The sequence below is a fragment of the Enhydra lutris genome, unplaced genomic scaffold, assembly GCF_002288905.1.
Source record: "Enhydra lutris kenyoni isolate GAN:26980312 unplaced genomic scaffold, ASM228890v2 scaffoldscaffold39, whole genome shotgun sequence".
NCBI classification, from domain to species: Eukaryota; Metazoa; Chordata; class Mammalia; order Carnivora; family Mustelidae; genus Enhydra; species Enhydra lutris.
The window spans coordinates 13,562,809-13,589,166 of record NW_019154123.1 but is presented as its reverse complement, the minus strand read 5'-3'; the positions used below and the strand labels follow the sequence as shown (position 1 = coordinate 13,589,166).

At 38.7% G+C, this 26,358-nt stretch overlaps 1 protein-coding gene across 1 annotated transcript in view; it reads right to left on the bottom strand.

Annotated features, from left to right (window-relative positions):
• Nucleotides 1–26,358, bottom strand: part of LOC111154965 (collagen alpha-4(VI) chain-like) — a 106,176-nt gene that overhangs the window by 42,804 nt on the left and 37,014 nt on the right. Inside the window, exons 13-20 of the mRNA XM_022514923.1 lie at nt 24,764–24,835; nt 23,676–23,702; nt 22,033–22,077; nt 19,724–19,777; nt 17,589–17,651; nt 16,997–17,062; nt 10,564–10,617; nt 10,411–10,446 (exon numbers count right to left, since the gene is read on the bottom strand). Coding sequence (XP_022370631.1) covers nt 10,411–10,446; nt 10,564–10,617; nt 16,997–17,062; nt 17,589–17,651; nt 19,724–19,777; nt 22,033–22,077; nt 23,676–23,702; nt 24,764–24,835 — 417 coding nt within the window. The remainder of the gene's footprint in view (nt 1–10,410; nt 10,447–10,563; nt 10,618–16,996; nt 17,063–17,588; nt 17,652–19,723; nt 19,778–22,032; nt 22,078–23,675; nt 23,703–24,763; nt 24,836–26,358) is intronic.

The following is a 26,358-nucleotide window of genomic DNA, read 5'->3' as shown; positions in this document are numbered from 1 at the left end:
GAGAGAGAGAGAGAGAAGGAGCAGGGGGAGGGACAGAAGCAGAGGGAGAAGCAGACTCCCTGCTGAGGAGGGAACCTACATGGGGCTGGATCTCAGGACTCTGGGATTCTGAACTGAGCCAAAGGCAGATGCTCAACTGACTGAGCCACCCAGGTTGCCCCCAGAAAACTGGCTTTAAAGCCCTACAGACTCAGGGCACCTGGGTGGCTCAGTCCTGGGATAAAACCGGCATCAGTCTCTGCTCAGCAGAGAGCCTGTTTCTCCCTTTGCCCCTCACCCCTCTTGTGCTCTCTCTCTGTCTCTCTCTCTTTTAAATAACAAGTAAATAAAATCTTAAAAAAAAAAAAAACCATCCTACAGGTTCTTACAACATTAAGCTGGCTCTCTAGGCAAAAGGTGAGCTGTTAACGTGATTCATCTAATAACTGATTAATTTCACCCTCAAATTAATATTTTCACTTCTACAGAGAAGATATATTTTGTAAGATTGAGGATAATACCCATTTTGTGAATTATTCTGCCTTCTTTTTCATGTTGTTCAGGTGTTGGGAAGATTACTATTTATTCATGGATTTGCAAAGAGAAAAAAAATCTTGAACTCAGAATTAATCACTACATGGATCAATTCCTCATGCTTCTGAAGTTTTTAAAACTATTCAGGTAAATGGGAAGCACTTCCCTCAATTATTACTGCTGTATTATTCTGGTCTTTAGCAGTTGATTTCTAGATTTATAAACATAATTTTTTTATTTTTTATAAACATTTTATTTACTTATTTGCCAGACAAATATCACAAGTGGGGGGGGGGGAGCAGGCTCCCTGCTGAGCAGAGAGCCCGATTGGGGGCTTGATCCCAGGACCCTGCGATCATGACCTGAGCAGAAGGAAGAGGCTTTAACCACTGAGACACACAGGTGCCCCAACTCTTTTATTTTTTAATTTAAATTCAAGTAGCCAATATATAGTACATCATTATTTTCAGATGTAAAGTTAAAAAAATATCATCAGTTGCCTATAACACCCAGTGTTCCTCACATCACGTGCCCTCCTTAATGCCTATCATCCAATTACCTCGTCCCCCCACCCACCTCCCCTCTAGCAACCCTCATTTTGTATGTTTTAAAGGCACGTAGCTAGAAATTTTGAGATAGGTTGTGAAATGTTTGCCTATCACGTTACTGACGTTGACAGTGCAACATTCGGAAAACAATTTGGCTCTATGGAGCAAAGTTCAGACTCTTTTATTGTACCTCCATGTCTATACATTTATATTAAGGAAATCATTTCAACAAAGCGAAAGCAGGAACAAAACAAAAACCCTGTCATACAGTTTTTCTTTACATCACTGACTATGATATCTAACACAATAGAAATTACCTAAATGCTCAACATAAGAATTGTTTAGCAAATCATTGTTCTTCTACAGAGTATGCTATAATATATTAAACTGATAATAGGAAGATTTGGAAACAGAAAAGCAGACTATAAAATAGTATATCCATTATAATAACTCTTTATTATCTATCTAGTACAGGAAACACACAAACATGAAAATAAATTGCTGGAGGCTAGTGGGTTTACGGACACATAAACAAATGATATTCTTAATTTTATCATAATTAACAAGTTCAAGTTTTTCCTTATTGCCAAAATAACCTCTGCATTGATTTGTTTGCCATAATACAATGTTTTCCATAAAAAATATTATTTAGAATCCCAGTTAATTATGTATCTTGTAGATGCCAGCATCTCTAATTTTATAGACCGTAATGAACCATCTTTTTCCATATCCAGGGGATGCTGTGATCTGGAATTCAGCACCTCTGTACACTGTACTCTTCCAATAGTACTTGCCCATCTTTAGCAAGCTGCAGCCTCAAAACATAAATGCATCTATATGACCAGTGTTGCAACACTGGGTTAACTAGCAAACTACTGACGTGTTGAATAACCCCACTTCACCTTGGAGTCTGCAAATAGTTGGGATTTTCTCTCTTATTTTTAAAAAATTTTAAAAAGCAAAGGAAAAAGAACAAAGACAGGGATTCATCAAGATTACAATGTGCTAAATGGAGAGGCTTTCTATGAAAGGCAGAAGTTTGCACACATTTTTCTCTGCTCCTCAAATGAGAGGTCGCTGTTTTACAATTTGTCCCGATAAGACAACAGTACAGAGGCCTGGAGAAAAATGGATCTGAATTAGAGCAGGAAGACAGAGGGCCCAGGAAGGAGGAAATCCAAGAGAAATAAATCCCACATGTTTGAATATATTGGGAAGTTCTCAGTTTTCTCAAAGAGCTTTAAAATTAACTGGTAATCGGCACGTAGAACACAAAGCAAATAAGAAGAGAGGCTGGCTCAAGGAAAACAGGTTACATAGCTGCAAATAATATTTGCCCAGCCATATGAGGAATCAGCTGGCTTGACCAGAAGTGGAGAAGTTAAGCGTACGGCAAGGATGAGCTGGAGACAAGTGTATGGAGAAGGAAACACACAGTTTAAGAACAATCTTTCTCCCCCATAGTCAGAAATCGAGAGAAAAATATCCCAAACTGAAAACCAAGAAACAGCAAAATAAGCATGTTGTTTAGAAAAGCAGCAATAGAAAACAATAAGAGACTCTTAATCTTTTATGGAAACAAACTGAGGGTTGCTGGAGGGGAGGGGTGGGAGCGATGGGGTCGCTGGGGGATGGACATTGGGGAGGGTATGTGCTACGGTGAGTGCTGTGAATTGTGTGAGACTGATGATTCATAGACCTGTACCCCTGGAACAAATAATACATTATATGTTAATAAAAAAATAAAAATAAAATCAAATAAGGTAAAGTAAAATAAAATAAAAAAGAAAATAAAAACAGCAATAATACCAGAAGGAATTGCCCACAGAGATGAAAGTGAGTGTTCCCGAAGAGCTGGAAAGAACAGACAGGAAGATATCTTTCACTATTAAGCTTACGAATGCAGTTTGACTTTCAATATATACACAGGCTTCACTCTTATTTAAATTAAATTTAAAAAAGAGGAACACAGGAGATGGGGTGACATAGGGAAACAAAAATAACCATGACCCAACTGAGCAGAGAATCCACAGTGAACTGAGCAGACATTTAGATAAACTACATGTAGCATCACAAAAGACTTAAATAATTCAAGAGTAAGAAATTCCTTCTATTGCCTAGAGCCACTTAATTTCCTCAAAACTTAGCCTATTTCTTTCTGCCTTTTGGGGGTAAAAACAATAGGATAAAATGATAGCTCAAGACATTTATTTTACAAGTATTAAAACCAAATTAATAGTACAAGAGAATATCGATTTAAGAATTTATTTCAGGGCACCTGGATTGTTCAGTTAGGTGTCTGCCTCTGGTCATGATCTCAGGGTCCTGGAATCAAGCCCTACATCAGGCTCTCTGCTCAGCAGGGAGCCTGCTTCTCCCTCTCCCACTGTGCTTGCTCGCTCGCTTGCTCTCTCCCTTCCTCTCTCAAATATATGTCTTTTTTTAAAAAAGAATTGATTTCAAATCCTAAACATTTTGTGAGAAATAATATTTTACTTGGTGTTGACAGAACTTGTTTGACTTTGAATTTCTCAATATCCATACTTTTCTAACCTATTTGATCTGAAGACTAGCAGTTCCATCTTCTTTTATACCTAGGAGGTCAGAAGTCACTACCCAACACACACACACACACATACACACAGGGACTCAGAGTTGACATAAATCCATCTGTGACTTTTCCTCCATCTCTAAGTTATGAGAATGCTAAAAACAAACAAACAAAAAACAAAACAAAAACACAACCAACAGCCAAGCATGACCACACTGTGTTAGAGAGAAGACTATATAATAAATTTATTTCGTAAAAGAATTTCTAAGAGCATCCTGATCTTCAGATTTGAATCCTATTTCTACTGATTATTAGCCATGTGCCCTCTGACAAGTTTTGCTAAATCTATATCTTTTCTCTTATCTGTAAAATGTAACCAATGGTGCTCCTAACTCTTGGGGCCTTAGAAGGGTTACTTAAAGTGTTAGAAATAAAGGCATAGCACAGTGACTGAGGCTAGATAATTGCTTAGTATAATTCAATTCCCCCACAGAGATAGTCTCTATCCCACCCACAAATCACATCCTTCCCCTTTGAATAAATGCTAAAAGCTCAATCTTTTTTCATCATTTAGGGACTATGAGATCCCCTAGAGTACCCACAGAAAGTCCCACTTCTTTAAATGAAAAAAATCGTGATTTCAGAGGTAAGACCATTCACTAAGGTATTAGCTTCCTTTCAACCTAAATGAAATATTATACCAGGTAGGAGGGGAAGCAGAGAACCATATTAACTTTTTCTTCTTCATGGAAAAGGTCTTAATGAAAACTTCTCAGTGATCCTCCTGCAACCTCAGACAGCCCAACCAGAACTCCCTTTGACGTCAGAGAGAACTATTTGAAGTAGGTATATCTGTGGAGTGAGAAGCAAGTCTTTCCAGAAAGCACTGACCTTCAGCCCTGGCACACCTTGTCTTCCTCTTGACCCCTATGAGTAGAAGGGAAGCAGAGACCTTAGAAAAGGAAACAAGCCAATTTTCAGCCCAGCCAACCTCTTTCCTCCACAAAAACAGCTGAAATAAGACCCATGAGTGGTTGTACTAACCTGAGGGCCAACATTTCCAGGCTCCCCCTGTGGTCCATCAAAACCAGAATGTCCCTGAAAAGGAAGAAGTAAAGGGAATATAAAAGTTTAGAGGTCTACACTCTTCTGCATTTATTCTTCAGACATGAGCTCTCCAATACAGAGGCCACTAGTCACAGGTGGCTATCAATTTTAAATTCATTAGAATTAAATTAAATTAAAAGTGTAGTTTCTCAGTTATACTACACACATTTCAAGGGTCCAGTTACTCCATGTGGCTAGTGGCTACCATATTAGCACAGATATAGGATATTGGAGCTCAGAAAGTTCTGTTGGTCAGTAGTTCTCTAGAAGCAAATGCATTAATTCTGGTGTTTTATTTATTTATTTATTTATTTTTTTAAGATTTTATTTATTTACTTGACAGAGAGAGATCACAAGTAGACAGAGAGGCAGGCAGAGAGAGAGAGAGAGAGGGAAGCAGGCTCCCTGAGAAAGAAAGAAAGAAAGAAAGAAAGAAAGAAAGAAAGAAAGAAAGAAAGAAAAGGTTTTGATTGTCTGTGCTCCATTCTCTTGGAATTAGAGAGGATATGGGAAGAAGGGCCTCCACTTATGTTGGAAAACCAGATTCTTACTGTCTTTCCCAGTCTTTGCATATCTCCTTCCAATATCTTGGCTGGTGATAAAAGCAAAAATATTTTGTTTAAATAACCCAAGCTCCCACTTAACAACAGGTTCGTAAAAAGCCCATTCATTCCTTTTTTTTAAATCATTTTTTTAATTTATTTTCAGCATAACAGTATTCATTGTTTTTGTACCACACCCAGTGCTCCATGAAATCCGTGCCCTCTCTAATACCCACCACCTGGTTCCCCCAATCTCCCACCCCCCCACCTCTTCAAACCCTTTAGATTGTTTTTCAGAGTCCATAGTCTCTCATTGTTCACCTCCCCGTCCAATTTCCCTCAACTCCCTTCTCCTAACTCCCCATGTCCTCCATGCTATTTGTTAATGCTCCACAAATAAGTGAAACCATATGATAATTGACTTTCTCTGCTTGACTTATTTCACTCAGCATAATCTCTTCCATTCATTCCTTTTAAGTGATATGGGCTAAATGCTTGCTGGTGTTAAGGACTCTTAGTCCTTGTGAAGAAACTCAGAAGGTTGAACACAGCAACAGGCGTGACATTCTGGGGCAAGGCACATAAAACACATAGAGAAATGGCAGAAAACTGGCTTTTTTTTTTTAAGATTTTATTTAATTTGAGAGAGAGAGAGAGAGAGAAGGAGCAGGGGGAGGGACAGAAGCAGAGGGAGAAGCAGACTCCCTGCTGAGGAGGGAACCTACATGGGGCTGGATCTCAGGACTCTGGGATTCTGAACTGAGCCAAAGGCAGATGCTCAACTGACTGAGCCACCCAGGTTGCCCCCAGAAAACTGGCTTTAAAGCCCTACAGACTCAGGGCACCTGGGTGGCTCAGTCCTGGGATAAAACCGGCATCAGTCTCTGCTCAGCAGAGAGCCTGTTTCTCCCTTTGCCCCTCACCCCTCTTGTGCTCTCTCTCTGTCTCTCTCTCTTTTAAATAACAAGTAAATAAAATCTTAAAAAAAAAAAAAACCATCCTACAGGTTCTTACAACATTAAGCTGGCTCTCTAGGCAAAAGGTGAGCTGTTAACGTGATTCATCTAATAACTGATTAATTTCACCCTCAAATTAATATTTTCACTTCTACAGAGAAGATATATTTTGTAAGATTGAGGATAATACCCATTTTGTGAATTATTCTGCCTTCTTTTTCATGTTGTTCAGGTGTTGGGAAGATTACTATTTATTCATGGATTTGCAAAGAGAAAAAAAATCTTGAACTCAGAATTAATCACTACATGGATCAATTCCTCATGCTTCTGAAGTTTTTAAAACTATTCAGGTAAATGGGAAGCACTTCCCTCAATTATTACTGCTGTATTATTCTGGTCTTTAGCAGTTGATTTCTAGATTTATAAACATAATTTTTTTATTTTTTATAAACATTTTATTTACTTATTTGCCAGACAAATATCACAAGTGGGGGGGGGGGAGCAGGCTCCCTGCTGAGCAGAGAGCCCGATTGGGGGCTTGATCCCAGGACCCTGCGATCATGACCTGAGCAGAAGGAAGAGGCTTTAACCACTGAGACACACAGGTGCCCCAACTCTTTTATTTTTTAATTTAAATTCAAGTAGCCAATATATAGTACATCATTATTTTCAGATGTAAAGTTAAAAAAATATCATCAGTTGCCTATAACACCCAGTGTTCCTCACATCACGTGCCCTCCTTAATGCCTATCATCCAATTACCTCGTCCCCCCACCCACCTCCCCTCTAGCAACCCTCATTTTGTATGTTTTAAAGGCACGTAGCTAGAAATTTTGAGATAGGTTGTGAAATGTTTGCCTATCACGTTACTGACGTTGACAGTGCAACATTCGGAAAACAATTTGGCTCTATGGAGCAAAGTTCAGACTCTTTTATTGTACCTCCATGTCTATACATTTATATTAAGGAAATCATTTCAACAAAGCGAAAGCAGGAACAAAACAAAAACCCTGTCATACAGTTTTTCTTTACATCACTGACTATGATATCTAACACAATAGAAATTACCTAAATGCTCAACATAAGAATTGTTTAGCAAATCATTGTTCTTCTACAGAGTATGCTATAATATATTAAACTGATAATAGGAAGATTTGGAAACAGAAAAGCAGACTATAAAATAGTATATCCATTATAATAACTCTTTATTATCTATCTAGTACAGGAAACACACAAACATGAAAATAAATTGCTGGAGGCTAGTGGGTTTACGGACACATAAACAAATGATATTCTTAATTTTATCATAATTAACAAGTTCAAGTTTTTCCTTATTGCCAAAATAACCTCTGCATTGATTTGTTTGCCATAATACAATGTTTTCCATAAAAAATATTATTTAGAATCCCAGTTAATTATGTATCTTGTAGATGCCAGCATCTCTAATTTTATAGACCGTAATGAACCATCTTTTTCCATATCCAGGGGATGCTGTGATCTGGAATTCAGCACCTCTGTACACTGTACTCTTCCAATAGTACTTGCCCATCTTTAGCAAGCTGCAGCCTCAAAACATAAATGCATCTATATGACCAGTGTTGCAACACTGGGTTAACTAGCAAACTACTGACGTGTTGAATAACCCCACTTCACCTTGGAGTCTGCAAATAGTTGGGATTTTCTCTCTTATTTTTAAAAAATTTTAAAAAGCAAAGGAAAAAGAACAAAGACAGGGATTCATCAAGATTACAATGTGCTAAATGGAGAGGCTTTCTATGAAAGGCAGAAGTTTGCACACATTTTTCTCTGCTCCTCAAATGAGAGGTCGCTGTTTTACAATTTGTCCCGATAAGACAACAGTACAGAGGCCTGGAGAAAAATGGATCTGAATTAGAGCAGGAAGACAGAGGGCCCAGGAAGGAGGAAATCCAAGAGAAATAAATCCCACATGTTTGAATATATTGGGAAGTTCTCAGTTTTCTCAAAGAGCTTTAAAATTAACTGGTAATCGGCACGTAGAACACAAAGCAAATAAGAAGAGAGGCTGGCTCAAGGAAAACAGGTTACATAGCTGCAAATAATATTTGCCCAGCCATATGAGGAATCAGCTGGCTTGACCAGAAGTGGAGAAGTTAAGCGTACGGCAAGGATGAGCTGGAGACAAGTGTATGGAGAAGGAAACACACAGTTTAAGAACAATCTTTCTCCCCCATAGTCAGAAATCGAGAGAAAAATATCCCAAACTGAAAACCAAGAAACAGCAAAATAAGCATGTTGTTTAGAAAAGCAGCAATAGAAAACAATAAGAGACTCTTAATCTTTTATGGAAACAAACTGAGGGTTGCTGGAGGGGAGGGGTGGGAGCGATGGGGTCGCTGGGGGATGGACATTGGGGAGGGTATGTGCTACGGTGAGTGCTGTGAATTGTGTGAGACTGATGATTCATAGACCTGTACCCCTGGAACAAATAATACATTATATGTTAATAAAAAAATAAAAATAAAATCAAATAAGGTAAAGTAAAATAAAATAAAAAAGAAAATAAAAACAGCAATAATACCAGAAGGAATTGCCCACAGAGATGAAAGTGAGTGTTCCCGAAGAGCTGGAAAGAACAGACAGGAAGATATCTTTCACTATTAAGCTTACGAATGCAGTTTGACTTTCAATATATACACAGGCTTCACTCTTATTTAAATTAAATTTAAAAAAGAGGAACACAGGAGATGGGGTGACATAGGGAAACAAAAATAACCATGACCCAACTGAGCAGAGAATCCACAGTGAACTGAGCAGACATTTAGATAAACTACATGTAGCATCACAAAAGACTTAAATAATTCAAGAGTAAGAAATTCCTTCTATTGCCTAGAGCCACTTAATTTCCTCAAAACTTAGCCTATTTCTTTCTGCCTTTTGGGGGTAAAAACAATAGGATAAAATGATAGCTCAAGACATTTATTTTACAAGTATTAAAACCAAATTAATAGTACAAGAGAATATCGATTTAAGAATTTATTTCAGGGCACCTGGATTGTTCAGTTAGGTGTCTGCCTCTGGTCATGATCTCAGGGTCCTGGAATCAAGCCCTACATCAGGCTCTCTGCTCAGCAGGGAGCCTGCTTCTCCCTCTCCCACTGTGCTTGCTCGCTCGCTTGCTCTCTCCCTTCCTCTCTCAAATATATGTCTTTTTTTAAAAAAGAATTGATTTCAAATCCTAAACATTTTGTGAGAAATAATATTTTACTTGGTGTTGACAGAACTTGTTTGACTTTGAATTTCTCAATATCCATACTTTTCTAACCTATTTGATCTGAAGACTAGCAGTTCCATCTTCTTTTATACCTAGGAGGTCAGAAGTCACTACCCAACACACACACACACACATACACACAGGGACTCAGAGTTGACATAAATCCATCTGTGACTTTTCCTCCATCTCTAAGTTATGAGAATGCTAAAAACAAACAAACAAAAAACAAAACAAAAACACAACCAACAGCCAAGCATGACCACACTGTGTTAGAGAGAAGACTATATAATAAATTTATTTCGTAAAAGAATTTCTAAGAGCATCCTGATCTTCAGATTTGAATCCTATTTCTACTGATTATTAGCCATGTGCCCTCTGACAAGTTTTGCTAAATCTATATCTTTTCTCTTATCTGTAAAATGTAACCAATGGTGCTCCTAACTCTTGGGGCCTTAGAAGGGTTACTTAAAGTGTTAGAAATAAAGGCATAGCACAGTGACTGAGGCTAGATAATTGCTTAGTATAATTCAATTCCCCCACAGAGATAGTCTCTATCCCACCCACAAATCACATCCTTCCCCTTTGAATAAATGCTAAAAGCTCAATCTTTTTTCATCATTTAGGGACTATGAGATCCCCTAGAGTACCCACAGAAAGTCCCACTTCTTTAAATGAAAAAAATCGTGATTTCAGAGGTAAGACCATTCACTAAGGTATTAGCTTCCTTTCAACCTAAATGAAATATTATACCAGGTAGGAGGGGAAGCAGAGAACCATATTAACTTTTTCTTCTTCATGGAAAAGGTCTTAATGAAAACTTCTCAGTGATCCTCCTGCAACCTCAGACAGCCCAACCAGAACTCCCTTTGACGTCAGAGAGAACTATTTGAAGTAGGTATATCTGTGGAGTGAGAAGCAAGTCTTTCCAGAAAGCACTGACCTTCAGCCCTGGCACACCTTGTCTTCCTCTTGACCCCTATGAGTAGAAGGGAAGCAGAGACCTTAGAAAAGGAAACAAGCCAATTTTCAGCCCAGCCAACCTCTTTCCTCCACAAAAACAGCTGAAATAAGACCCATGAGTGGTTGTACTAACCTGAGGGCCAACATTTCCAGGCTCCCCCTGTGGTCCATCAAAACCAGAATGTCCCTGAAAAGGAAGAAGTAAAGGGAATATAAAAGTTTAGAGGTCTACACTCTTCTGCATTTATTCTTCAGACATGAGCTCTCCAATACAGAGGCCACTAGTCACAGGTGGCTATCAATTTTAAATTCATTAGAATTAAATTAAATTAAAAGTGTAGTTTCTCAGTTATACTACACACATTTCAAGGGTCCAGTTACTCCATGTGGCTAGTGGCTACCATATTAGCACAGATATAGGATATTGGAGCTCAGAAAGTTCTGTTGGTCAGTAGTTCTCTAGAAGCAAATGCATTAATTCTGGTGTTTTATTTATTTATTTATTTATTTTTTTAAGATTTTATTTATTTACTTGACAGAGAGAGATCACAAGTAGACAGAGAGGCAGGCAGAGAGAGAGAGAGAGAGGGAAGCAGGCTTCCTGCTGAGCAGAGAGCCCGACGCGGGACTCGATCCCAGGACCCTGAGATCATGACCTGAGCCGAAGGCAGCGGCTTAACCCACTGAGCCACCCAGGCGCCCAATTCTGGTGTTTTAAAATAGCCATGTTGTAGGCACCTTTCCCCAGAGATTGTTCATGTGACAACTTTTCAGTGTTCATCATGCTGGAACAGTAGTCAGAGATATTCCTGAATAACCTGTGCTTAATATTTGAAAAACACCGGTACTTCTCTTCCTACCCATCCTATAAGGTGCAGAGCGGCTGACAGAAACAGAAGACAGAAGAGCGAGTCTCTGCACGTGTGGAGTGACCAATACGGACTGATGATGACAGAGGGAGAGGTTACACACGGTCAGGATGAGGAAATGCTCTAGTGCTCTCACTTCCTCAAGGTCAGAAGTGAGAAGATGAGTGATGTCCAGAGAAAATGAGTCCATCTTTCAGGAGAAATGGAGACCACCTTGGATTCCAAAGTAGGGATATTTTCAGATACGCAATAAAGTCACATGCCAACTCAGTAAGAACACATAAATAGGAAAAGAATGTGAAATACAGAAATAAAAACATTTATGCAAAGCTGTTCTTCCAACTGTTATTTATAATATATTAAATTCTGAAACAATATAAATATCCCACAGTATGAGCGAAATGTTGATAAAATTACGGTAAGAAACACTTTTTGAAATAGTATGCAATTATTAAAAATTATGTTTTCTCAGAAGTTTAAGAAGGAGGAAAAATGTGTCATAACATTCTTTTCAAGTATGTTAAATTTTCTGAAAGAATAATTTATCCTGAATATGGAGAAAGACAAAATGATGTTTCCTCATTTCTTTATACTGTACTAGAACACATTAAAATAAGCCCATGGGATCCTTATCTGACTTTCTCAGGGAGAATAGATTTGCCATCAACAAGTTAGGAAAGTTCCATAAACTGAAGTTTTTCTTGGCTACTGGAACTATTAAATTTTTCTCTACATTTTACTTTTCTGTATTCCCAAATATCTGTAGTGTTAATTTTTTTTTAAGATTTATGTATTTATTTGAGAGAGAGGAATGAGGGGCAGAAGGAGAGAGAGTATCCTGAATCAGACTCCCCACTGAGCATGGAGCCCCACACAGGGCTGGATCCCAGGACTCTGAGATCGTGACCTGCCCTGAAATCAAGAGTTGGACGCTTAACCAATGAAGCCATCCAGGTGCCCTGGTAGCATTACTTTTATAATGGGAATTATTTTTAATATGGTAGGCTGAATGAGAAAGGAGTCTTCAGACAAGGCACTCTCATGATTGGTCTAGATTTAAAAAAAGATTTTTTTTCTTAAAATGCTTATCATTTTCTCATTTCAATAGTAGACAGCTTTTTGCAGCATAGCAAAGGAATCATCTGGGCAGATGTTGGAATCACTGGGTGAAAGACTGTCGGGAAACAAGAAGTTTACAGTCTCAGAGTACCATTGCCAGATTACTTGATCATTACAAGGAAGGAAAAAGTATGTTTACAATGGATAAGTCTGGTGAACCTCATCTTCATCAGGTGACCAAATTAATGCACCAGTAATGAGACAGCCAACACAGTGTCCCTCCTGATGATTGAGAAGGGTACCGCCTAGGAACGTCTGGGTGGCTTAGTTAAGCATCTTCCTTCAGCTCAGGTCATGATCCCAGGATTTTAGGATTGAGTCTCACATTAGGCTCCCTGATCAGCAGGGAGTCTGTTTCTCCCCCTCCTGCTGCTCCCCAGCTTGTGCACTTTCTCTCTCTCTCACTCACTCTCTCTCTGGCAAATAAATAAAATCTTAAAAGAAGAAGAAGAAGGAGAAGAAGAAGAAGAAAAAGAACCACCCTAGGGCAAATAATACATTATATGTTAATTAAAAATAAATAAATAAATAAATAAATGAAAAGAAGAAGGGTACTGCTTTGCTTAATCTGCCAAAAATGCTTAATCTGAGTCTAGTCATGCGGAAACAATCAGACAAATCCTAACTGAAGGATGTTTAGCAAAATAACTGGTCAGAAATGTCAATGTCATGGAAACAAATAACTGGACAACAGCTGTGATTGAAGGATACAACCAAGGCAGGACAATTAAATATTCCACACAGTCCTTGATTAGATTTCAGAACAACAACAATAAACACAAACATGAAGGACCTCATTTGGGTAAGTGCAGAAATCTGAATATGGACTGCATATTAGAAAATAATTTTGTGCCATATTAAATTTTTTGAGTGTGATGACTGTATTTTGTTTATATAAAAAAATGTACTTGTTCTTAAAAGATACTTGCTGGGGGCACCGGGGTGGCTCAGTGGGTTAAACCTCTGTCTTCGGCTCAGGTCATGGTCTCAGGGTCTTGGGATTGAGCTCTCTGCTCAGCGGGGAGCCTGCTTCCCTTCCTCTCTCTCTGCCTGCCTCTCTGCCTACGTGTGATCTCTGTCTGTCAAATAAATAAAATCTTTAAAAAAAAAAAAGATACTTGCTGACTATTTGGAAGAGAAATGTTATAAGACCTTCAATTAATCCTTGATTAATTAATTAATCAAATAGCTCAATATCAATATATCAAATATTACCTATGTATTTGTATAGAGAGACATAAAGTAAATATGGCTAAATGATAAAAATTGGTGTACACTATGCTGTTCTTGCAACTACAACTTTTTCTGTAGATTTAAAATTTTTTAAAATGAAAACTCAGGGTAAGAAATAATACAAGTTCATCATAGAATGTTTCAAAAATACAGAGGGTAAGGACTCCCAGGAAGGAGTCTGCTTCTCTCTGAACTTCTCCCCTCTCATGCTTTCTCTCACTCTCTCAAATAAATAAATAAATAAAATCTTAAAAAAAAAAAATTGGACTCTTGCTAAATACAGAGTTTTGTAATCTGGTCTTTTCACTTAATATTAAATCATGAATGTTTTCCTTGTTTATGAAATAGTCTTCTAAACTATTTTTCACAGCTTAGTAATATTTGATTGTGTGCCATTGTTTATATAAACAATCCCTTATCACTGGACATTCAAGCAGTGTAGTGATTTAAAATCTAATAATCTAATCTCCATCCTTGGAGCTGAATTTTTGTATTGGTCCATGATTGGCTTCTAGATAAATCTCTAGAACTGGAGAGACTGGATCAAAGGACATACACACCTTAACACCATGACAGATGCAGTTGGGGACTACACAACACTCTTGCCCCTTTCTTTCTTGCTGAAAAAATGTTTCATTTGGGACAACAACCCAGCCCCAAGGAACGAATTATGACAGGTCTGAACCAGTCATGGAAATCTCATTGCCTCTGTCAGAAACTTGCTTTCCCTGGTATCTTGGGCAGGCAGGGCGCACGGGAGCCAGACAATGCGCCAAAGGGGACAAAAAGAGAATATTGCTGACCGTGACCTGATGAAAGGAAAGTGCCTTTCCTTCTGGCATTTTATGTAATCATGAAGACAAATGCTTGGGCTGCTAAGCCCAGGGACCACACTGAAGATATAACTGTGTAAGAAAGGGGCTGAGTCCCTGATGACATCCCTGGCTTTTAATGATATCATAGAGCTATGTATCAATCCAGGAATCACCTTTCCCTGGATTATCAAAAACATGTTTATTAGCTAAACACTGTTAGTCAGGCTTTGTCACTTGCATATGAAAATATATAAACTTGTAGATTAAAATATACAAGCAACAAACAGCAGTCCTAGCTGCTGTGCATTGCCAGACTGCCTTCCAAAAGGCTTGTATTGGTTTTCCTTCTCAGAAGTGAGGAAAAGCATGACGGGTTTTGCATTCCTTCCCCCATACTGGGTGTATAATGAAGTTTCTGTTTCGTTTAAAAGACTGCTTCCTTCAGGGGACTGTCTCCATCCAAATTGCAACATAGAATCTGCTCTTTGGTTCAACTCAGAACCTAATACAGGTATCCTCCCTCTTTAAAAGTATGTGTTTAGCCACTTCACTTTTATGAAAGATCTATATTAGTACCAGTTTTCACTAACCAAAAGAAATACAAGGAGGATTTTCACTTTTACGGAAAAGGGCAAAAAATGAAAACAACGTTCAGTATGTGTTTTGCACTGAGCCTTTACAGAGGCCCTGCCAAGCCAAGCTTCTTCCCCAGGGACCACACTCAGCATCATCTCAGCCTGCAGCAACCATAGCTTTGAACTCTGTGAGCAACCATTCATCTCAATTTATTTTGTGCATCCCTTAGCAAGATGTGTCCTAAGGTATCAGGGAAGCCTAAGAGAGGTTCTTTGGGGGGTCTGGGAACACTTAAACATGTCTCCGCGGAAACTAATGGTAATTGCTTCTTTGCTTACTCCGTTTCTGTTTATGATTGGTTTCATAGGAACGCTCTGCTTCTGCTTCAGGATAGCCAAAGAAACCTGTACCGGGGAAAGACTGCCCCCTAGAGGTCTATCTTCTAATGGAATTTAATGGACTATCTCAAGAATTTCAGCCTCTGCAGCAGCAGGCTTATGTAACTGGTGAGAGTGACTTTTATTACCCAAGTCTATTCAGGAAATACTTAGCACCCTTCTTTGAGCTCAGCACAGTGCAGTGTGACGTGGCACCACTTCAGAGGGTCACAGTTGTGGTTTGCACACGCAATTCAGGGATCTAAAGTTCCAAGTTAGCCCTTAGCTATAAAGTCAGCGATGGAGACCTCTAAAAACTGGGAGCAGGACGTTCGCCCCATGGCTGGGGCGCTGTGATGCGCAGAGTACTGGACAGTTTGTCTAGAGGCTGGAGTGCTTTCCCAGTTGTAAAACCATGAGCAAACCATGGAAATGAACTCAATTCATAGATTTTAATTCCCATGACAACCACTAACTCATGAAAGCTTGTAAATGGTTTCTCTAACCTTCCCACCTTGCAGATGAGGAAACCAAGGCCCAGATGGGTTAAGGGGTGCTGGCCTGCTCTTCTCTTAGCTCAATCCCATAACTGATTGAGTATCTATTCACTGGGCTCTCTGATCTCAACTCACCCAAGAGAACCCTCTCAATGGAGTTCGTTCAATATAAATATAATTAACAACAAGATGAGAAATTATTGTAGTAAAGAGTGACAGTTTTCTGGCATAGATACATAGTACTGATCCTGTTACAAACTGGATTGTACTTGGGACCTGCACATATATGAAATGGATATGAATGAGCCACAAAAGGGAAGAGAATCAACATCCTAAAGTTTTGTCAAAGAAGGTAATTTGGAGTCCAAAGCAAATAGAGGGTACTTTCCAGTTATAAACATTTTGCTGTGTAGACCCTGTTTCTGGAAATTGGGAATGATAAGATGTGAGGACTGAGACACTTGGGTTACTTTAGTCATTTTTCAGTCATGCATTTTAATGACTAGGACATAAAACATCTAAATATGTCTTCTAACTAGTTAGCAGTATCTACAAAGTTAACAGGTCTTCTACCTTTGGTAAGGTCTTCTGTCAGGACACTTCCAATCTTCCAAACTAGACAAGGATCCTATCTTTAAAAATGGCTAGTATTCAATTCACATCAACACTGGCAGTGGTGAAAAGTGAGTCAGCCGTGTAATGGCCTGACCACTTTTAAATCAAGACATCATTATGAAATTGAAGAATTTTAAACTAAAAAGATCTTAGGCATCACTGAGCCCGATGCTTTCATTTTGGAGATGAAGAAACCAAGGATAAAGGAGATTAAGTAACTTGTGTTACTAGTATTGTGGGAAATTAGATTTTTTTTTTTCAGGGAAAAAAAAAGAACCACAAGACAGGGATGCCAGGACAAGGCTGTAAGTGGAGATTAGCATTCTGAGCTCTTGTCTCTACAGGCAGTGGAGTGCCACAGTTTTGCTCTCTATGCTGATCCAACCAGAACATTCAAGCCTTCTTCACCAGCTAACATCTTTCCCACATGTTCCAGCATCCCTGAACAAACAGAAACCATCTTACCCTATGTCCACGCCTTCCTTTTTCTCCCTTAGGGCCTTGGATGTAACTGTCTGCTCCAGGATCCCCCTGAGAAAAGAAAAGTTTGCTTACCTCAAATGGACGGGAAAGATAGGAAAAGAAGTGAAAGGAAATATGATTTTTTTAAAGGTACCAAAGTAGATATTTTAATTGTCCAGGCCTGCTCAGAAATCCTGAATACTCAATGCAGTTAAAGTTGCATTCAGTTCTTTAAGAACCTAAATGTTCTGGTTGATGGGGGGAGGGGGGTTCGGAGAAGGGGGGTTGGGTTATGAACATTGGGGAGGGTATGTGCTATGGTGAGTGCTGTGAAATGTGTAAACCTGGCGATTCACAGACCTGTACCCCTGGGGATAAAAATATATGTTTAAAAAAAATAAAATTAATTAAAAAAAAAAAGAACCTAAATATTCTATAAGATGGGGTCTTTTCACAAATCTCTTATTCGTTGCAAGGCTAAGATAGGCTGAACAGATGCCTCATTGATGAATAATTAATTGTTGTCTTTGCGTATAAGCAAACTGTTTGGAAGTCCCTGGATAAAAGCAGCTCTAATCCTTCAACCAGCACTTACAGGGTCTCCTCTTAACCCAGGCTCTCCGTGCTCTCCAGGAGATCCGGGTGGTCCTGTCAAGCCCTTAAATCACAGGAAAAAAAAAGTGTCACTTTAAAAGATCATCTGTTGCCTAAAGGAAAGAGAACATTAAGAGGGGAAATGAGAATCACATTAAAAGAGCAATTTAGTACTTGAACTTTAAAGCATTTGCAGCTAAATAGGTGAGATTGCAATGCAGAAAAGAGCATCCTTTTATTGGAAGTCTGTTTATGTGGCCCTAGATGTGCATTACCTCCCTGAATCCTTACAACTCAGGAAGTACATATCGCGGGCAAGGAACCCAAGGCTCAGGGAAGTTGGACCCAGTCCCCCCTACCACTGAGTCCCTGATCTTTCCACTTCTCCCTGATATTCCTACGCAGAAACACACAAAAGAAGAAGCTCTCTCTATCACAGACATGGGCAGCACTGACACAGCAAGATCTCATGGAAAGGGGCAAAAAAAGGGAAAAATATTTCTAGAGCTCCTACTATAGAAAGAGAACCAGTGAGGTGAAGCCACTTGCCATAAGACTATGACCTTATCCTTATAAGCAAATGGTTGCCTCTCTTAAAACCTACTGTTTTATGGTGACATAACACAATTTAAAAAAAAATACTGTTAATGGTACCCCTTCTGTGTAGTAGTTCCTGCAGAGTTGGGAAGAGCCCCCACCCTAGAAAGCTTTCTCAAATTGTGTTATATGCCTTGTTCTAGAGGGTCTATGCCACACTCTGACCCTAATGAAGTGGGACTCATCTCTGAGATCTGGTTCTCAGACACGCAGGGAATGGAATGTTCTCTACACTCTGAAAAAAAAAAAAAATGCCACTTCTTATTGTTACTTGTAACTCCACCTTATCTCTTTTCTCACCTGATATAATGATAAAAGGGAATTACTTGATTCTAAATTCCAACCCTGCTATCCAATTTACCAGCCAGGCAAATTTCTTCAACTTCTCTAAGATTCCATTTTCTCATTTGTGAAACAGATGTACCCATTCTATCGGGTTGCAATGGAAATTAAATGGAATAATCGATTAAAATGCTGAGTACAGAACCTGGAATTTGGTTCTTATTATGATGTGCCTAACTTTCTAACTGTTTTGCTGGATACCTTCTACAAGTTAGAAGCCCTTAACGTGCATTTATTGAATTTAACTGAATTGGATGGAAACTGAAGGCTCTCCAGTCTTGAAAGAAGTGGGGTGTCCCCCACCTTCTCCCAAATCTAATCCCCAAATTGCAGCTTATCAATTAAGCTTCCCTCAATAAAGAACCATTTCTTGTGACTCCCTGTGCTACTTATCAGGAAATCAATCCCCACCTTGGGGTAAAAGCATTACTCTAATGCCATGAGGGGTACACAAAAACATAACTCCACCCCTTATCTAATCCAGTCAATCAATAGAAGCTGAGTATAACAGTCCCGAGATGGATCCCTCTAGCTGGATTCCATAATTGCTTAGTGATATCTGCCATGGGCACAGGAAGGTAGAGCTGTGGTACACACACCAGGCATCTGCCTTCCCTTACATAGAAATATAATGTGGGAAGGATGTAGAGAAGGGAGAGGGCACTACAGATGGATATGGTCAAGAAGGGGGTATCATGAGGGGGAAAGAGAGGAGTTGGAAATTGGAGGGAAAGTGATATTCAAATAAACACTGGAAATGGAAGCTGGAAAAGCCACTCAGGGATGGGGTACCTAGCATGAGTTAAGACACAGAGGTGGGCATGTACGAGGATTCTCAGGGGACAATGAATAGTACAATCTTATTGGAAAGGACACTTTTGGACTAACAGTAGTGAAGGATGTGGCTGAGAGGGCTGGGGTGTGAGACTGAATCACTGGTGACAGGAAGCCTTGCAAAGCCCATGAGGGCATGGTGATTACTGTTCCAAGGGTTAAGGACGCCAGTTTCCATCATTCATTTCACTAGCAGCATAGGAGAGTCTTCACTAAAGATTCCAAAGAGCTAATATTTATTGCCCTTTAACTCCCAATCTAGAACTTGAACCACTAGAGGATTATTTCCCAGAACTTAAAAATAAACTGTCAAGGTTAGTTTATGCAGTAAAAATATGAGAGAAGAATATCTTCATACTTTACCCAATTTCCCCTATTTCCTTTTTTTCCAGATGACCCTGGGGCTCCACGATTACCCTAGAAAAAGAAAAATAAATATACAAAGAAGCTTTGTATATCAAGTCACACCAGAAACTTTTTTCATGTAGTTTCACATTCTATACAAGAGCGGAAAGTTTCTTTACCATCCAACATGTACGTGACAGACTAAATACCCTGAATAATCCTTCCTTTGAAAATAATATAAATTCCAGATAACCAAGTTTAAGATACTCCACTTATGTTCATGAGCTGGTAAAAAACAAGAGAAATCCTTAGAGTTCAGAGTAAAGAGAAAGAAGAAATCCAGAGAATAGTGATTGGCTGTCCTTAGGACTTCTGATCACTCCATGAGTGCAGTGTGAAAAACCAAATCTCATCATTTATTTTGAAGTGATCTCAAAAGGACGTGTCACCACGTATGAGACAGAAGCAAACAACCTCAATGCAGAACTTAATGACATCTCACAGATGAAGTTCATTTAAAAATGAACTTAAATCAAAAGTCATCAAAAAAGGAAAAAATAAAGGAAAAGAAGAAAAAAAAGGAAAAGAGAGAAAAAAAAATCAAATCAATCAATCCATCAAAATTCACAACACATGTGAGGGAGACACCATGAGGGAGAAGCCAGCAGAAACAACAGGCAACAAAATCAGACTTGTAATGACTACAGCTATTGGAATTATCATATGCAGAATATAAAATAAGTATATTTCATTCATTTAAATAGGTTTAAAAAAAAGAATGAGTAAAATAATAAGCAACTGTTAAAAAAGAGACCAAGCAGAATTGAGAAAGAATCAAATAGAACTTCTTAAAGTGAAAATCAGAATAACTGAAATTAAAAATCCAATTGACAGGTTAAATGGTATATTAAACACAAGTGGCATAAGAATTAATGAACTTGAAACTGGAGAAAGTACTCCAAATGCAGTACAGAAAGACAAACAGAAAATATGAAAGAGGTTAAGAGACATTGCAGATAGCACAAGTTCTCATAGATTTCTAATTAGACTTCCATAAAGAGATAATAGAGAAAATGGGAAGGATAAACATTTCAAAATGAGAATTTGCTAAGGAGTCTCCAAAACTGACTGAAGCACAAATGCTCAAATTCAAAAGCCTAAAGAGCTCCAAACAGGATAAATAAAAAGAAACCCACACCTGGACACAACATATTAAAACCACAGAAAACTAGAAAGAAAGGGAAATTTTTAAAGCAACATGACAATATTTTTTTAAGATTGCTGACAAAAGTAACAACAAAGAGTTTGATGGATAACTTATTTTTAAAAAAATTTTTTTTATATTTATTTGACAGACAGAGATCACAAATAGGCAGAGAAGCAGGTAGAGAGAGAGGAGGAAGTAGGCTCTCTGACGTGGGGTTCAATCCCAGGACCCTGGGATCATGACCTGAGCCAAAGGCAGAGGCTTCAACCCACTGAGCCACCCAGGAGCTTCTTAAGCTGGAAGGTTAAGATGGATAACTTCTTAAACAGCACTAGTAAGAGACAGAAGACAATAGAAGCCAGAAGACTATGAAATTCCATTTTCTAAGTGCTGAAAGAAAATCATTATTTCCCCAAGATCTCTTTCAGGAAAAATGGTAAAATAAAAAATTTTTCAGAAAAACAAAAACCAAAGGAGTTTATAAACTCCATTAAAGGAAATTCTAAAAGTTGTACCTGGGGGAAAAGACAAGATCTTTCATGTTCCTTTGAAGGCATACAGGGAAAGTAACAAATATGAGGGTAAAGCTGGATAAGCAATGATTAAGTAAAGCAATAAAAATAACAATATCTAATTGATAGAATTTAACAAAAATAAATGGGAATAAGATACTGGACTAAGCGCCTGGGTGGCTCAGTGGGTTAAGCCTCTGCCTTCAGCTCAGGTCATGATCTCAGGGTCCTGGGATCAAGTCCTGCATCAGGGTCTCTGCTTGGCAGGGAGCCTGCTTCCTCCTCTCTCTCTCTCTCTCTCTGCCTACTTGTGATCTCTCTCTGTCAAATAAATAAATAATTTTTTTTTAAAAAGATACTGGACTATAACATGTTATTATGGGAGACAATTGATTAGAGCTATGTTTCTAGGGTCCTTATATTTTGAGGATAAGGGCAAATAATAGATTAGACACTGTTGAGTATGCATGCTAACATTTGTAGACTATGTATAAAATATACATATAAGTATAAAATACAGTATAGTGTTTTATATTTTAAAGTATAAATACAGAGCATAAATACCAAACTAATAGAGGAGAAACATAGAAATGAGAAACTTTCTATACCTGTTCTCCAACAAAGCCGTCAACACCTCCATCACCAGGGCTTCCCTGTGGAGCAAAGGAAGATGAAACTGTTAGGGAAACGAGGACCAGGTGTACGTGCTTACTGCTTTGATGTTAACTTCCTTGCTAATGTATGTTTTAGTTGGGAGGAGGATCTAGACCTTCTGAAATGGCGCTTATATACTACATTCATATATTAAAAAACAATGATCATTTTCATTCCCAAAATAGTCCCTAGCGTTATACACTGTTTTTCCTGACCGTTTTAATTTCCAAAGAAAAAGATAAGAAACTCAAATCTAAGGGATAGAAAGACTTCTTTTTCAACTTTTGCACTGGGAACAAGTAGTGACTCTTTCACAAGACTGAATGAAACATTTCCCACTGGTCCTCTGCAAGTTAAAAGTGGTTCTTTGGTCATTGGCGTTTTTAATATAAAAAGACTGGCAAATGTGCCTGAATGAATTTACATAATGGAAACTCAGAAGATCTCTCAGATTAAGGAGGAATTAGATGGACTATATCCATATGTATGTATTTGGGGAGACTTACCATAAGAAAACTCCTTAAGAATGGAAAACCTGAAACTAACTAAATAAGAGTAAAAACTGGCCCCTGCAGAGTGCCGTCTCATCAAATATTCCATCACTTCCAACTCATGGCCTTTCGTTTTGCCAACAATCTCAGAATGACAGTTGTATTTATTATAGGGGCACCTGGGTGGCTCAGTCAGTGAAGTGTCTGCCTTCAGGTATGGTCATGATCCCAGGGTCCTGCTTAGTGGGGAGTCTGGTTCTCCCTCTTGCCCCTCTTCCTGCTCATGCTCTCTCTTTCTCCCTCTTGTTCTCTCTCAAATAAATAAAAATAAAAAAAATTTTTTTAAAAACATATTTCTTATAAATCATCTTTTGAAAAAGAATGTCCAGAGTTTTGCAAGCCAAATAAAATGCATATTACATGTGTGAAATAGTTCATTTACTCCTACTATCTGTACAAGGAAGTCAAGTTTCAGGCACTTTTTTTAAACCAAAGGACAGCTGAGTTAGTGCATGAAAATAAGCACACCAAACTCTCAGACTACAATTATGTGATATATTTGCTACAGGCCATATGGATGAATCAGTGGCTCCAGGAGACATGAGTAAAGAAGCTCAATCAGCCCTTGTCTGTCTTGTTCATCACTTTGTAGTCACTCCAAGGATAATGTGGGGAAGAGAGTTGGTACCTACAAAAATATCTTTTGAGTGCATGAATGAGCGAATGAGTACTTTGCCTCTGAATCTGAATGTAAAGTCGTTATCCTACTGTGCCATCTCCTTTCCTATCAACCCGTACTGGCCTCCATCCCCCATTTGACACTCCCCTTGACTACCACTCCTTGAATTCAGGACCCACTCTTCAAGAGCATCATGTGACAGATATGGTGGCTCAATTATTACAGATAAGCATACATTTTCATATATGTCCCTGCTTTATACCATTCATGAACATGGCAGTTTGGCTATTAAGATCATCCCACATATCCCCTTGTCAAAAAATTTTAAGTCCCACCTCACATACGTAAAGGAAAAGCAAGTGGACTCCGGACTGTTTCCCAAAGAAATTGCTCTCTAGCTTAAGCAAGAGGAAGGACTGTCACCTACCTTCTCTCCTGAAAATCCTCTTGCTCCCTAAAGTTAGAAAGTAATAAAAAGAATTGAGCTTGAATAAGATTTTTAAACCTTTGTTTCACTTAGGAAACCACATATTCCTGAATTCCAAGAAAATGCAATGAGTAGACCAAAATGAAGATTTCTCTTCAGCAACTGTAATGACCATCACAGCACTCTGATTATTACCACTCCCCTTTGCCTGTGACTTGGAGAAATTCATACCGGTAACTCCTCATATAGTAGGGGTGAGCAGGAAATGGCAATGTCCTGCGACTTATTAATAGCACAATCATATGTTTTCAAACAAAAGTGAGAATACACTGGCTAGGAAGCTTAAGAAGGCTCCCAGGAACAATAGAAAAAATTAATTGAAGTGTAACTTATTAGAATGTTCAAAATATTGTGGCTATGGTCAGAAAAACTCTCTATAGGACTCAGAGATTATAGAGAAAATTTTCTAGCCTTATTAAAGGGGATTCTCTAATCCTGGAAGGTTAAGAGACATTTATGAAACCACCGAAAAAGTAGCCCCACCCTTTAGTTCTTTAGGCTTTGAAATTTCAGTATTTTCAAACCCTCTTCCAACTGCCAGAGCTATGATTTGTCCTGAGGGCATTTTCTGGTACCAGAGCCTATCCACATGCAATGCAGCTCAGGAGTGCTGAGGAATTAATACTCACTGGGAGCAGCTTGCAAATAATACCTGATAGGATTTGGGGTATAAGTACCTCAGCTCTCTCCCCTTAGGTGGGACCACATTGAGGTACATGTTCAACATTGGTTCACACAGTTCCTCAGCAGGATTAGGCTCTATCTACCCACCATGGTCATCTAATTGATACCATACCCTTTTTAGGTCACCTTTCTTCCTTAACTTCTCTCATGTCTTGCTAGTATTTACTGAGACCTCCTCCTAAGAAACTATTTGCACTTGATTCTTTTCCTTAGGCTCAACTTCTGGGAAAACCTCAGTCTGAGAAAGAGCTAAGACACTATGTTGAAAAAGTAAGATGCTCCTCAAACTCAAGGGATAAAACTGGGACAGGGAAAGAATTCCACAGCTTGAGGTCTATACTCACCTTAGGTCCTCTCACACCTGGGCAACCTTCCTCACCTCGGGGTCCAAGAAGGCCTTGGGGGCCTCTTTCTCCCTATGGAATAAAGATACACACAGAGACAGTCAAGCAATTATCTTCATCATCACCCAACCAATAAAGACCATCAGAATGATTAAAATATGACACTGTCCTTACAATTACTTCTATAGCCTCAAAGACCTGATCAGATCACCTACAAGACAATCAGAACACTCATCTGTCAACTACCCATACTGATAACCCCAAATCTTACAAATCAGTATTATCTATATTTTTTGACTAATTCATTCAAGCCACATGGACAAAACTTCAGTACCCACGCAAAACGAAAGGTGTGTCTGAACATTTCCTTCTGGAAGCTAGAACTGGATAAAGTTTTCCTTGTGGTTCTACGAAGAATCAACCATTATTTAACTCCTTTTCTTCTAAGTGAAATCCTGCCCATTCCTAAGGTATAGATCATACGTCACCTCCTCCTCTGAGAAGTTTTTTCTGTTACATTGTGTGCTATTACCCGTTTCTGTGTTATATTGTTTCCTGCTATTTTGAGAACTTCTAGGAGACAAGGACATGTATTTGGTATTTATCTCTGGGTTTCCAACCCTAAGTACACTGTGTGGCATGCAGCAGACATCCAATCAAGATTTGAAGAATGACTTCCTAAATTACATTAGTGAATATAAACTTTTGATCTAGGTATTGGATAGGGAAGGGACTGGTAGATATTATACCTTTGCCAAATTGATTAAATATAAATTGGAAAGCATTGTATATCCCGTGAGCTTTCATCAGGAGGGTCTACAAATGTAATCTCACTTTGATTTAATGGCTTCACGACACAAGCTGCCTGGGACAGTAAAAGAGAACATGGTAAAGTGAGAAGCATTTTGGATCAAAAATGAAAGGTCCTGGGATCAAGTCCTAGTTCTGCCTCCAACTTGCTTTGTGAGCTTGGATAAGTACATGACTCTATGAATTACAATTTCCTCCATTTATAAAATGTGGACCTTAGTAATACTGATGCTAGCCATTCATAGGATCATTATATTGAATGCATGAGAATTTGCACTGAAAAGTACTTCACAGGCGCCTGGGTGGCGAAGTCAATTAGGCATCTGACTCTTGGTTTCAGCTCAGGTCATGATCTCAGGGTCGTGGGATCGAGCCCTGCATCAGGCTCTGGGCTCAGCATGGGAATGTGCTTGGACTTTCCTTCTTCCTCTGCCCCCCTCCCCCTGCTCATGCACACTCTCTCTCTCTCAAATAAATAAATCTTTAATATAAATAAATTAAATAAATCAATAAAATGTTTAAAAAATAAATAAAATCTTTTAAAAAAGAAGGAAAGAAAGTACTTCACAAATCATACAGATTGGACAAATGAGGTGTTTTGTACTTAAATAGGAAGAGATAATGAGAAAAGCACAGGTTCTGACATCAGACTGACAGGGGGTTGGGCACAACTCTAAAATTCTCTATCTGACCTTATAAGTCACTCTCTCTTTGAGTTTTGAGCCCCACATCTATAAAATGAAAGTATTAGCCCGTATCAGTAGAAATGTCACAAAGGTGAAATG